This window comes from Akebia trifoliata, unplaced genomic scaffold (assembly GCF_017979445.1).
Source record: "Akebia trifoliata isolate Shusen 1 unplaced genomic scaffold, ASM1797944v1 Contig00095_ERROPOS300000, whole genome shotgun sequence".
Taxonomy (NCBI): Eukaryota; Viridiplantae; Streptophyta; class Magnoliopsida; order Ranunculales; family Lardizabalaceae; genus Akebia; species Akebia trifoliata.
Genome location: NW_028236846.1, coordinates 62,367 through 77,782, shown reverse-complemented (window position 1 = coordinate 77,782; position 15,416 = coordinate 62,367). Strand labels below are relative to the sequence as shown.

Genomic DNA, 15,416 nt, shown 5'->3' with positions numbered 1-15,416 from the left:
TTTTACTCTGCTTATCATCATCACCACTACCTCTACTACCACTATTTCTTACTCTTTTTGTCATTTTTCTTCAAAGTGAATTAGAGAACAGATTCATAGAAAAAAATAGTAAATGAGAGAAGAAACTAATTAGTTGGAGTCACGATCTCTTCACCTAATAAAATCTCTTCTACAATTCTTCCCGTCATCATCTTTGATCCTCTTTTATCACCAAAGTTCGCAAAACTTTGAGTTAAAAGCCTAGACACAACAAATCTATGATGAAAATCCTACCAGATCTAGAGGATCTTTTCTAAATTCTATCTCACAAGGAATTCGTCGAGTGGTTCAAGTACTGGCTTGGCATCTTTTGTGAGGGTTTCAAATTCAAAAACCATTTTTATAGGTTTAGCAGGGACAAAAAGGGTTTTGGATTTTTGATGTTTTGTTTCTTTGAAGTGAGATGTGTCAATGGTGCTCAGTTAAGTTACTTCCATCTCTACTAGGAACAAAGTAAAGGGAAAGCTAGTTCCAAAATACAGAGTTAAACAAAGAGAGATTGTTTTCAAAGTGAACAAGAAAGTGTTTTTAATCTAACCTCAAATGAGATTTGAAGTTTTCTATTACACATGCGGCTAATGAGAATGAGATAATAAATTTCCTAAAAATCTGTAGTGATTTCGTGGGGATCACTATTGGTTTTAAGATATAATTTATTAGGAAGCTTGTAAGGGTATGCTCCCATTTCAGTCGTTCGATCTCAAATGGCGCTTACGTTTAGAATTTTACAACGAGAAAGATTTCTTTCTCTATTAACAAGCAAAATATTTTCGTTTTCTCTATGTTCTTTCTTTTCTCATTAATTTTTTTTTCTCTGGATTTGTTCTCTTATTCATTTTGAAGAAAGAATGACAAAAAGAGTAAGAAATAGTGGTGGTGGTGGTGGTGGTGATGATAAGCAGAGCAAAATAAAAATTATATTCAAGGATGAAATTCTTAAACTATGGGTAACACCATTGACAATTGAGTCGAACAAAACTAGTTGTTTGATTTGTAAACATTTGTTCACTAGTGTAAATTCCTTCTTCAAGCATATGTCATTCAACCATTCTGAAAGTGATTGGAAGAAATTTGCAGTGGAAGTTCCATTAATAGAAGTCATTGTGGCAAAAATCGGCAATTTATTGAAAAAATCGCAATTAATTTGCGAAATTTTTATAAGCTGATTTAACCGCAAGTTTTTGAAATACTCGCGAGTTATTGAAAAAACGCAATTAATCATGTTTAATTGAGAAAGGTCACGGTTTATAGATTGTGAGGTTTTTTCTTGTCGTTTTATTTATTTATTTATTTATTATTGTTACACTGTACACGTCGTTTTGTCATTACTCACTAGGTTATTGGTTAGAGTTCGACTGGCCTTACTAACTTAATAAGGATTTCACCTTTACTAAGGGTCCTTGGTTTCACTTTGTGACATCAAAAAACATGATTCGATGCTTTAGGGTTGTAGAGGACAAAATTCTATAACCTTTGAAAATAAGAAGTATTTTTTACCGTTGAATTTTAATTTTAAAATTTGGAGTTTGGTGAAAGTTCGGTAGTCATCCATTTTCAAAACCTTGGATCATGCCCAAAAAAAAATTGTTTTTTGAAACTCTTTTTTTTATCAGAGTTTCTCGATAAAATTTAAAGAACTGTGGTGTTGGATTGCTAATGTGGTAATCCATTTGAGTAGAATGACCCTAGTAAGGTTTAAAATGTTTATCTATTGGTTACACACTTACACACTATTTTGTTGTAAGGAGTTTCTACAAAAATTTGAGATGAGATTGAGAAAAAAATATTTTAAAAGGTTAGGGATTTTCTTCTAATAAATTAAAATACCCTTTCCTTAAACTCAAAGGATTTTTTGCTGCTTCACACACGGACTTCTTACTTTAAAAAAGAAAGAAAAAAGAAGATAGCATTGAAGAAACGAATGCACATTTTTATCATATATATGGGGAATGCTAACGTCCAAGACCTCATGGGGACGTTAGCATTTTTTTCCAATAATATCCCTACCTAATTTTTTGTGAGTGAAAAATATAGGGTTATGTTGGTCTTTTACATAATAAATGCTTGTTTGCATTGATTGCCAAAGCATATATTGCAAGCAAGAGATTTAAATCTAATGCCACTAGCATTTTATATGTAAAATACTAGCATTTATTATGTAAATAACTAATATACCATTGTTTTTTTCATTAAAAGACAAAATAGATAGGGGTATTATTCGATGTTTTTTCGATTTTTTTATTTGTCGAATTATTCCCGATCCACAACTTTGTCACTATGATGGAAGCACCTAAGAAATTTCACATCACAAACCCACGACCACAAATGCCTCTCTGCATATTGGAGAATAATTTGAGCAAGGATCCAATCATGACACTAAAGTAGCCGCCACAAATAAAGTTTAAATTCTCAAGGAATGAAAAAGGTCTTGTAGTACTGCTTCGGAGGCACTTAAGGCAACAAAAAAGAAAGTAACAATGAAGCAAAAGAAGATGAAGATGGCCAAGTATCTTTTCCCAAGGTCGCAATTTGGGGACCAAACGTACTGTCGTCCAAGATGGTGTTTTTTACTTGGACAACATCGTTAAGGAGAATACAAATTATGGACTTGGTGCTGCGTAGAGGTTTTTGCTAGGCAAACATATTTATCTTGTGCATGAGTGATGTGGAGTCAGTTGATCACATTTTACTTCATTGTAAGGTGGCGACAGAGATGATGTGGTCATATTTCTTTGGTTTATTTAGTATGACGGTATGTGTGCCCGGGTCGGTGAGGTCACTATTCGAGTCTTGGAATGCTATTGGGTACGCTTTCATCAGGATGAAACAAGCCATATGGAGTATAACACACTTCGCAATTTTTTGGGGCCTTTAGTCAGAATGTGACAATCACAAGTTTGTCGAAAAATCTTTCACTTCTCAAGATATCATCCTTACAATATTGGGTCTCTTGTTCTTGTGGTCTAAAGTCTTCAAAGAGCGAAGGGGTGTGTTGTATTTCAAGAGATTAGTGCTTTTGTCCGTATATCTCGCGTGGTTTGTCATCTCAGCTGACCTTGCTTTCGTTTGGATCAATGAATTTTTCCAAATTATCAACAAACAAAAAAAGACGAAGCGTATAAAGAAACTAACAAGGGTGGTTGCGGATACGGATATCCTACCGCCAATGATGCATTCTAGTATGCACACGATGGTAAATAGTTTTGGTGGCATCGAGATTGTGTGGCTTATAGAGAAGGTACTTGAAGATAGTGATACAAAAACCCAACAAGGCCGTATGTTCATCCCGATGAATAAAAAAGTGGAGGAGTTCACACTGATTAACGAAAAAAAAAAGGTCAGGGTTTCATAGGAGAGGGATAGGAGGAGATTGATGTGGTAGGACCTAATGATGAGTTATTGCCTTTCAATTTTAGGAAATGAGAGTTTATTGATCGATATTTTTTTGCCAAACTATGGAAAAAGATAATTGAGAACTACCATTTGGTGAAACATGAAAAAGTCCTACTGCAGTGCTTTTGAGATCGATCCTCGAAGCTTTAATTGAATTGCTTGGTATAGGTTATTTACTAGGGCCTCATGTAGTTTTTCAAAGCAAGGATCTGAAACAACAAGAGAGCAGCTAAAGCTGATGTGGATGGAGAAAGAATTTTATAAAAAAGCTTTCTGAAATATAATGATCTATGCACAAGGGTTCATGGTACATCCACAAAAGTAAGTGTGGAAGCTATTTATTGGAGTTGCATTTGGGAATGATAACAGTACCTATCCTATGTCACTGCACAAGTCTTAAGAGTGCTGAATATGCAGCAACTAGCCACAATATGTTGATGAAGAAGTATTTCAAGCTACAATCAATTTTTTATTTGGTGCTTGTAAACTACTCGAAATTCTATCTGGCTTAACAGCATGGTAGAAGAATGAAGGTAACTTCATAATTGACTTCGTGTAGATGTTTTGTAGTACTCTTTATGACACATTATACAATAGTGTTATACTGATTTGGAATTCCAAATGTTATACCGAACCAATTTCAGAACTTGAAATGGTAGATCCAATGGTGTTCTGATTGATAGAATCTGAATATAGTATCAACTTTTCGTTTTTTGGGCATTTGCTTCATATTTCAGAAGATCTGTCTAAGCCAAAGGAGTCTCAAGTGAAACTATATACAAGTATTTAAATGACTTCTTCATTTGATGCTTCTGTAGTTCGAATTTAAATGGCTGCTTCTTCATTTCTGTTTGCTTCCTCTCTCAAGGTAACTGTTGGATAGCTCTTCTTCACTATCCTTATCTCAGCATATTTCACATCTTATTTCCGTTGAACTCAACCGAACCGATTATTTGTTATGTTTGGTAAACTCGATTCTTCTTGATAAGCTCACAATTTCAATCAAACTCGCTGACTACCTTTTGTCGTCCAAAGAGGTACTATAAGCAATCTTATATGGTTCCAGTGGTCGTGCAAATTGTCATGGTCAATGTAATACCATACCAACAATGAGAGAACAAGAAAATCTTGTCTTCTTTGTCAAATTTACACACAAGTCTGATTGACCGACTGATCTGCAGAGTGAGGATCAGCCCGCATTGGTTCAGAACCATGATCAAAAACCTGACCTAAGTGCAAACCAACGGTGGATACGTGGAATGATTAAAAGCACACCTTCACACACAAGTGACATTGAGCATACAGATTTGATTGATAGGCTGACTGTAACACTAAGCTAACATGTGATCTTCATATAGAATGGATGGTGCTCTATTTGAAAACTGACAATTGTTTACATTTTTTCGAGTGTTGTGATCCGGATGTGATGCAATAAAGCTAGGGATTTGAAAATCTATACAAGTAAGTTGAAATGGCAAAGGTAGGAAATCTTGATATATAAAAAAAAAAAACCTCTAATAAACTATTTTTTTATCAGTAAAACCTCTAAAATTTGTTGAAATTTAGATTGACTTGATCTTCTCAGGTGCAATCATATGATCCAAGAATCTGAACAACATCAACTAGAGCATGGACCTATCAAGATAAAAAAAGCCCACATACACCATTCCACATTAAGACGTGGCCCACCATATGACCAAGTGGCTATGTAGGCTTTTATTTGTCCAGATAGCAGGACAAGAAAATCTCACCCTTTTTTTGTTCCCTCCAATTCCAGTGATTAATACAATCTGGTATGACAACCACGTAATCCCAGATTTTGATGGTCTATATAGAGGTCGGTCACAGAAAAAGGGAAAAAAAAAATACTGATAATTTGAATTTCACTTTAAAAGACATTCATATATTTATTCCACTATAGGGGGGATGCCAAAAACTTATGGTTGCTTTAATTTTGCTACAAGTGGTCAAGTTTACTTTTTGATGTGGTGGGCTCTGAATTTTACAAGGACAAAGAAATCTTATCTTCAATGTTTTATTAAGGACAAATTAATTCAAAAAGAGTGGTAAGATGTGCTCCCATTGTGATTTCTTCAACTTTTGTCATACTGTCAATTGAGAAAGAGGTGGAAAGATGGGATCCCATCATAAAATTTATTAATAATTACAAACCATCAGTTCTGTGAAAAGGAAAGCATATTGTAAAAATTATCGAATCAATCATTTTTTTTTTTAGTACATCAAATGACTGTTTCATTTATAAAAAAATAAAAATAAAGGCACCTAATTATGAAAACCGACGTATCAATCACTAGTGGCTTAGGGAGTCGTCGGCATTCTTACATGCTCCTCTTTCCCCCTTAGTTAAGAAAGGTCACTTTTGGATTATGTTGTGATGCTTTGGTCAAAGGTTAATGGGTTTAGATTTATGGATGGATTCTGTTATCGAAACTCCCTCCAACTTACAACTAAGTGAATTTTTCTTTTATGAAAAGAGTAAATTTCAAGTAGCTATCTAGATAGAGGTCAGTTCACGGCCATAGAGCCCCGCCTGCCCGGACTCCAAAGAGGGGGCGAGAGGGGGGTAATAAGGTATGGCCTTGAGTCTGAACAACGAAGTGTTAACCGACATTACGGGGTAAGCAGGTATCTGAAAGTATCAGAAAGTGAAATTCAGTCATTTGATGGTCATTTTCATAAATGTTAAAATGTTCTCATTATTAAATAAATAAATATTCACCTAAGAGGTTAATCTCCTCAAAATTATTTTGGAGGTCCCAATCCCTTCTCAAAGAAATCGATCTTCTCCAATTCTTATCTTCTATAATAAATTATTCTTGTTTAAATCACTTGATATGGTTAAAATCCACTTTCACCTACTAATTGCTAACCACTACTCTCAGCTTGCCTAGAAAGAAGCCTAGAAAGAAAAAAAAGATCACTTGATACAACATTGTGTTAATTGCAAACTTTCTCAAAACCTCAAAATTTTTCATTCATGCTCAATGAACCATCCTTGGTGAAACACAGAAAATAAGCTTACAAAAATACATACAATGACAAAGAACCAAGACTTGGTACTTCTTCCCCATTTCCAACTTTAAAATCAATAAAACAAAAGTACTTTTTTTTTCGTTCTTTATGTACATATGGGTGGAATTTGCTTCATCTCATTCCACCCATTCGCCAATGCACTAAAGCAAAACCTAACACTAAATTCCTTATCGTTTGAATCACACTTCGGGGGATCTGGAAGAGGGATTAGCTTGTGACCTCAATACTTCAATCTTCTCCGACACCTCCGCCATTACAAGTCGTGTTAGAAGCAGCCCTGCAAGTAGCGCTGCCATCATCAGCATTGAAAACACAGCATTCCAACTATTTGAAGAAATGTATCCCGTCAACAATGGTCCGAGTGCAGCGCCCACTGAACCTGTCCCATCTATGATTGCTGTAACCGTAGCTAATGCACGGGAGTTCCCATTTAATGAGCTGTGTGTACCCAAGTCGGCAGATACCGCTGTTGTTATAAGGGCATATGGTCCATTAACAAACATACCCGTGATAAGCATTAGGGCTACATTCAAGTACAAAGAGACATGACCATAACTCCTGTAGAAGAACAAAGCTGGGATCGAACAATACATGAAGCTTGCCGCTGTTATTGCCCTAGCACCAAGACGGTCAGATATGTGGCCTGCAAGGATTCCCCCAACTACCCCTCCAACATCAAACAACGTTGATAGGTTCCCGGCTGTCTCATCAGACAAATACTGACTGTCGATTGCTGCAAGATGATAATAAACATAATTAAGTACAGAGCCAATAGATTATCATTATTTTTAAGAGACTTCAAAACACATTTACTCAACAGATTATCATTATTGTTATGAAACACATTTCGCAACACCCAGAAGACTCCCTACTAAAACCCAAATACCAAAAAAAGCATATGAAATTTAAAAGTTGATACCTGTGTGACTAATGTAGAAGGGAAGCCAATAGAGGAATGTGTAAGCCACCAATTTGGAGAAGAAGAGACACATAGCATAAGGGGCAACCCCAGGAATCTTCCATGCCTCTATGAACCCAACAGCTTTCTCTTTAACAACCTCTTTTCTCAATCCAAGAAGAGGTTCTGTGATTCCTTCATTGCTTTTCTTCGGAGATTCCAACTCATCGTCATCTTCAAGATTAGCTCCCACAAACTCTGGACTAACCGGCAAGAACAGAAACACCACCAATCCGACGAACGTAATAAGAAGACCGGGAACAGCAAAAGACCAACCCCAACCATACTTCAATAAAGCTGAAGCAATCAGAGATCCCGAGATGTTACCGATGGAAGTGTGGGCATTCCAAATCCCCATAATCAGACCACGCTTTTTCTTCCCAAACCAATTCCCAATCACCGCAACCACTGAAGGCCATCCAGTTGACTGGAAAAGACCCGCAAACAGCTGAATTATCAAGAAATAGTAGAAATTGTGGATGTTTAACCAATACCCAAACCCAAAGAGTGACGTAAACAAACCCGTTCCTACCATTCCTACAGTCAAAAAGATCCTTAAATCCAAACGATCACCTAAGTGACCAGAAAAGTACATTCCCAAAGAGTATACCGAGAGGAAAGCCAGATCGATTTCTCCTAGTATAGCTGTGCCATCTGAACCATCAAATGGGGCCCAACCCTTTTCAAGGACCAATGACACTTGTCCGTTGTCGGTGGAATTACGGAAGTATTTTCTTGTCAGCGAGGAGGAGAAGCGGAAACCCAAACCCAATTGTGATGCGTCGGGGTCGAGGGTGCTCTTGACAATGCTTGTGGTCTTCCGGGTGGCATGGTAACTTGCATATGCAAAAAATGTTAAAACTATGACAATGGCTTGGTATGTTCTATAGGAGACAGCAGAGTTTCTGATGTACTCTAGAAATTGAATTCCATATGGTTTTGAACAGTTTTTTTCAGATTTTGGTTCCTCTAGTGAACCCATAGGTGGCACTAATAAGATGACGAGTCGTAAGGGAGAAATGATTTGGTCTTCTGTTTATAGAACAATGTGTGCCTTCTGAAATCTGAAAACAGGAAACGAGAAATGTGAACTTCAAACCAAAGATATAAAAAAAACCACAAAGGCAATATAAATAAAAGAACACACACAGAACACAACAACTAGATTAAGACATCTACCACAACAAAAATTAAGGAAGACATACGACATTAAAATGGAGCCACAAAAGTAAACAAGTAAATTAAACATATGTTTAGCTATTATATCGTAAATTTAAAGATGGAAGCGTCAGTGGTGTTTCAGTATTTCCTCCATAATTCTCAAAAAGAGTACTTTGCATCAAATTCTCGAATGACAAGTGGGCCTTAATAATATTAAAGCTGAGCTTCTGAATAAATGATCTCACAGCTTTTTACCACACCATGGGCGTTAACAATCTTATATTGAATTTCAGTCGGGCAATGTAACATTAAAAGGTTCACTTTGTATACTAAGAGCTAGACATCAATTCTTTTACTGGGAAACAGGGCTTCAAGTCTTCCAACTGATTATTATTAGGGTATTTTACACAGACATCAAAAAAACAAATTTCGAAACTATGTAACCATATACGGTTTTAAAATATTTACATACCCAGATAAATTTATCCTTCGGTTTAAAAACTTTTGTAGTGAAATTATAACCCTTGTGTTTTCAAAAATTACATAACCGAATATTTTAAAACCAAAGGGATATAAAGTGAGTGTGAATACTATAAAACCAAAGGGATATAAAATGAGAGCAATTTTGGAGACCGCGCTAAGAGTGAGACCACACATTCCCACTGGTCCACTTCTATTGAAGGGCATCCCAATGTGCATAATGTGGGTATTTTTGTAATTTTGGGAATGTGTGGTCTCGCTGAGTCTCCAAAATTGCACTCAAGGTAGATTCATTATAAATACAGAATTTATCAAAAATATTCTAAAAGCATATCCACTTGCATAGTTTGACCAAAAGTTCCATCCATTTTCATATTTTCAACTTATTTTTATCTAAATTGAACTCAAACAAGTCTAGAAAATTCAGATCAATTTTTGAAACACAAACAGCAAATTGGATAAATCCATCTAGAAATATGGATTAAAACATAGAAACCCAAAACAGATGTAATAATCTAAACATCAAGTCCCTTCCTTTGAAAAGAGTCTACCTTCAGAACCGAATGAATCGAAAAATGACACAATAAATTTTAGTAATATTACACAAGATCACTAAAATACATATATAAACCCATGATTTTGAAATTCATAAATTACATTTTTTGAAAATAAACCCATGAATCAATCTATCTTACAATGATCTTTCTGGCTTGACATTCATCATTTTTATTTCACAAACAAAAACAAATTAACAGAAATCATTGAAACATCAGAGATAAACCTGTGATTTTTACATAAATTCAGGTTCAATACTTATTCACCCTTTCATCGAAAAACACAAAGTGAAATTACTAACATGAACTTAAATAATTGGAAATTCAAAGATAATCCCATGTTTTAAATTCACAAACATAAATTACTCTTTAGAAAAGTTAACCATCAATCGTATTAGCTTACAACTTTGACACTAGTTCACATTAGTGTAAAAAAAAAAAAAAAAAACTACAACATTAACCATTAAACAATATGAGAAATACCCAAGATCGATCATTTATAAATTTACCCATTAATTAAATTACCATGAAATGATCATATTCAATACCCACAGCTCTTTAAAAAAAAAAAAAAAAAGGAAAGAAGAACAGCTCCACCAAGAACAAAAACCAGGCAGACGACCAGTTTACACAAAAAAAAAGATTATAAAAATTAAAAAGAAATGTTAGAGAGAGAAAGTCGATGATGAAGAGATGAACATACCTCGCTTGCTCTCTGACTGTGTTCTTCACTTCAGTTGCTTACGAACGAATGCACTGGTTGCTGCTACTCGACGCTTTTTATTAATGCTGATGATGCTGTTCAATTACTAAAATACCCTTATGAATTCTTTATTATTGATATTACGATATTGCCCTCCATGAATTGGTTAAAAAAAAATGGCTTAAAAGTTAAAACCCTGGTTTCTCGTCTCGTCTCGTCCCGTCCATGGACGAGTAAATTGGGTTTATATTGATTAATTTACATATAATTAAATTAAAGTAAAATAGATTAAAATTATTTAGTTATAAAATTATTTTTTATTTATATAATAAATATTTAAAATTAAAAAAAAAACTTAATTATTTTAATTAAAATTTACAAAATCCCAATTGACTCGACCATCAAAATATCATCCAAGACATCTCATTTGTATGGTTAGATGATGTGAATGTTGAGACACTTCATATATCCATATCGTTGCTCAAAGAGGCCAAGTTGACTTGGGCCCCGGACGAGATTTAAAATCATACTTAAAAGCCTAATGTTTTCTACCATGATTTTTAGTTAATAATAAAAAATATTTTGACTCAATACTTAGAAAATCCCTAATTGGGGTGATTGATCTTTGATTTAAATATCTATTTGAGATGGAATCAAAGATTCAAAAGACTAGAGAGACTTGATTTTCCATTTACCAATCTACTTAAAAGGATAAAGGTACAATTAAACTTTTAATGAATCTTTCTTTGATGGATATATATATATATGGGGACGGTTCAGCAACCCTAAAGTTTGCCAAGTTGTGTGCCAAACATTTTTCAAAATATGGGTTAGAAGCTTTGGAATGAGTTGATTTTTTGTGAGGATGATCTCTATGATGAGGAGGTCATCCTCACCAAAAATCAGCCTAATCCAAAACTTCTAACCCCATCAAAAGTGATTTACAAAAATTGGACGGTCCACGATTCTTCAACTTGTAAATTAGGGTTAGAAGTTTCAAAATGAGCTGATTTTTTGTGAAGATGATCTCTTCACCGTAGAGATCATCCTCACAAAAAATCAGTATATTCCAAAACTTCTAACCCCATCAAAAGTGATTTACAAAAAATGTTTGACACCAAACTTGACAATCTTTAGGGCTGTCGAACCGCCCTCTCTCTCTCTCTCTCTCTCTCTCTCTCTCTCTCTCTCTCTCTCTCTCTCTCTCTCTCTCTCTATATATATATATATATATATATAGGGTCCCGTTCGCCACCCTTAGTTTTACCACACACTTTAACAAACGCGTTTTGTCTTACATGGGTTAGAAGTTTCGGAATGAGCTGATTTTTGGTGATGATGATCTCTATGGTGAGGAGATCATCCTCACCAAAAATCAGCTCATTCCAAAACTTCTAACCCCATCAAAATTGATTTACAAAAAATGGACGGTCCACGATTTTTCAACGTGCAAACATGGGGCTAAACATTTCGGAATGGGCTGATTTTTGGGGAGGATGATCTTCTAATCATAGAGATCATCCTCACCAAAAATCAGCTCATTCCAAAACTTCTAACCCATGTAGGACAAAAAACGTTTGTTAAAGTGTGTGGTAAAACTTAGGGTGCTGAACATTTCCCATATATATATATATATATGGGAAATGTTCAGCAACAAACATTTTTCAAAATATGGGTTAGAGGTTTTGGAATGGGCTGATTTTTGGTGAGGATGATCTCTACAGTGAGGAGATCATCATCACCAAAAATCAGCCCATTCTAAAACTTCTAACCCCATCAAAAATGATTTACAAAAAATAGACGGTCCACGATTTTTCAACTTGTAAACTGGGACTAGAAGTTTTGGAATGAGCTGATTTTTGGTGAGGATGATCTCTACGGTGAGAGATCATCCTCACCAAAAATCAGCCCATTCCAAAACCTCTAACCCATGTTTTGAAAAATATTTTGCCAAAATATTTGTTGCTGAACGGGACCCTATATATATATATATATATATCTATCAATGTTAGGTACTTATAACTCCTAGAAAATGACTCGTGCAAAAACATGTGATCATGACTTTGTAAATGCTCAATGCAATGGTCAAGAGTTACTTGTATCATAATAATAATACATATCTCGAGAATAAACCTTGATTTACAAACAAAGGGGTTAAACATAATCTTGCATTTTGCAAAAGGGGTAAATCTAATATCACCAATTTAATTAAAATACTCTATATATAATTGTATCGCTTTCAAAAGTCACTTTGAGGGTCAATTATGGTCATTTTGAGAGTCAATTGTGGTGTTCATTTCCTATCATTAATATTTTCTTTTATATTTTATATACTGAAGTGGTATCAAAAGCGTGCGTCGCACACCGTTTCTGAGAATGTTACCTGCAGCGCACGCCTCCTGTCCCGCACACCGGCTTTGGACTTAGTTTGGATTGCTTCGAGCCAACTCGACCGATTCAATTCTTTTCAATCCATTTTCATGTGATCTAAAAATGCCAAGTAACTCACCGAGTCAATTTTAGCAAGGTGGAATTGGAACTGAGTCCGAATGGAGCTGAACTCAGGAGAGAATTTTGACTCTCTCTCTCTCTCTATAAGGCCCCACAGGCCACAACAAGCAAAGTCATTAACTATTATTTCTTTTATTAAACAATATTAAGACATAACTTTTAAAATTAAAAGGATTCTTCTTCAACAACATCCCTAGTAAAATATCAAAAACTAAGGTTGTTGGTTTATGATTTAAATAAATAAAATTTATATAATTCTTTTTATTAAAACGTGGAGTTGAGCTTTAAACTCTTTCCAAAGGGGATGCTTTATTTGAATCAATGAAATTTATTGTATTTAATTTGAAACCTAAGTTCATGGATAAAAGTTTATGAATTTATCCTCATTCATAGACCGAGGGTTATTCATAAAATTGAGGCGTGTGAATTCGATCAAAAGAGATGAAGTTGAGGTTGGAAGACATTTTCAGATATATATATCAAATAAATACATGTACAATAATGCACTTAATCTTGAAACGTAAAGAAATTGTGGGACATATATCAATTAATAGTAATTCATAGTCCCAAATTTTTCTCCATCACTATATCAATCTCTTAACCTTATTATTTTTGGGCAGATTTTTCATATATCTCATTTTTCTTTAATAATAATTTCATACTTTTGTGAGAACTTATTCTTTCTATTATAATTTTGAGAATTTTAAAGAGGCAGAATATAAGTTCCTACCAATCAATGCAAACATATAAAGAAAAAGGATGAGTTTATGCTAAGGTTGAATCCTGGAGATAGTATTGTCATGTTCCCTTGGATAAATAAGAGGCTTTGACTATCTTAAAGAACCATTAACACGTCTCTTATGCAAAATGATTTGATCATTGTTCTTTGTAATTTATTTTCTTATAAACAAAACAAGTTCTAAGTTTGATTTACAATAAAAGTCACCCTTAGGAAAATTAACTTTAAGTTTTGAATAACAAATTGAAATAACAAAAATACCCTTTAAAATATTAAATAGGAAAATAATCATGCTGCAATGTATTTTTCCCATAAAAATCCAATGTTGATGACCTAATATTCATCAAGCATTATTGAATCAATTTGTTTTTCGACTCACAAAAAAGGGATTATTATGAGGAAAGCAATGCCTATGTGTTGATACATCTTGTGGAAGGGAAAGACTATGTGCTTCATTATTAGAAAAAATCTCATATAAAAGTAGTCACATAATCTTGGTAGGATTCTATTAAAATACTAAGATGGATTTTGTGGAGAATTCAATTGTTGAAAGAGACCATGGAGAAAGTAAAAGGAGCAACGAATACATTGCGACAGCTTAGGAAACCTTGGTTGTATAGGTGGTAGGATGATGGCACATGGCAATATATAAGCTCCATTGTTGCATCGGTTACGATATTCCAGACTGCCTACGATCTTGTCCAAAATGCCTAAGATGGTAAGTTGTCCAATATCTTGTCAACCAACGAAGGCTAGGTGTATGATATCAAGGAAACAGTACACGTGTGGGATGATTTGGTTTCTTGGTCTAATTAGCACATAATATTTTTACGAAACGCTACCTCGGATCCTCCCTTACATTGTGTGATATATTTTTAAGTCTCAAATATTTTTGTGTGGATCCATTTTCTTGATATCACCATGAGATCCCATCTCCCTATACTTTCTGGCTCGATTCTCACTTACAATACCATCTACATTTTTCTATCTCCCATTATATATATACTAAAAGGCCACGTGTAAATGCACATGTATTAAAAGGGCTTATATGTAATTAAATTACTGATTGAAGGTTTTTGAGTATTATAAAATAAAAGGGATTTTTTTTTTTGTAATTTTGAAAACTACCAACTAAATTCTTAGGGTTGCACGATAAAAACTTTTAGGTTTTTTTTATCAAAATGACCTTGAATATATTATATTCAAATGCAAAAGTGGAGGCATTAGTGGATTTCAAAAATTGGTGTCCAACAATTTCTTATTTTCTCTCATTATAATAATAAAGATATGAAAAGTATTTTCTATATATTACATTTTATTCGTGATAATATGACTCGTCAAGTGGCATACTCAATCAATTTCTTGACCTGACAAATTCATGAATTGCAGATCTACACGGCTCGGGATACATGATTCCCCGTGAACTTATTCATGTTAGGAAGTCGATTGAGTATGCCACCTAACGAATCATATTATCGATATTCTTTTTTAAATCAAGAGGTGTTTAATTGAAATAATTTTATTAAGTAATTAACTAGTTGCCGTCATATATTTTAGTTTAGTAGGCCTCATATTAAAATTTCCAACTTCTGTTTATCCGTTTACGAAAGATTCGAATATCCTCTAAACGGATAATTTATAGATAAAGGGCCGCCGCCTATTTCTTACAACTTACTTGACACGTGGCAGATGATTTGGCAAAAGTTACGGAGGAGCTTTGCCAAATAAAGGCTTTGTTGTCGTATGTGTCCATGTGGCATAATTTCTTTTAGGCTCTTGGCCGACTTCCCATAGCTTGTCCGCATCGTAAGAGTTCCCGACACG

The 15,416-nt window shown here is 34.5% G+C and overlaps 1 protein-coding gene across 1 annotated transcript; it reads right to left on the bottom strand.

Annotated features, from left to right (window-relative positions):
• Window positions 1-6,385: 6,385 nt before the first annotated feature.
• LOC147381969 (putative glycerol-3-phosphate transporter 1) lies at window positions 6,386-10,496 on the bottom strand. Its single transcript, XM_086429726.1, has 3 exons — window positions 10,343-10,496; window positions 7,406-8,508; window positions 6,386-7,219 (listed from the first exon to the last, which is right to left on the bottom strand). The coding sequence occupies exons 2-3, from the start codon at window positions 8,424-8,426 to the stop codon at window positions 6,666-6,668; spliced, it is 1,575 nt and encodes a 524-aa protein (XP_086285852.1). The 5' UTR covers window positions 8,427-8,508; window positions 10,343-10,496; the 3' UTR covers window positions 6,386-6,665.
• Window positions 10,497-15,416: the final 4,920 nt, after the last annotated feature.

Coding starts and splice junctions, on each gene's coding strand:
- LOC147381969 (XM_086429726.1), bottom strand. CDS start 8,426: ATGGGTTCACTAGAGGAACCAAAATCTGAAAAAAACTGTTCAAAACCA. Junction 7,220..7,405: donor CTTCTACATTAGTCACACAG/GTATCAACTTTT, acceptor ATCATCTTGCAG/CAATCGACAGTCAGTATTTG.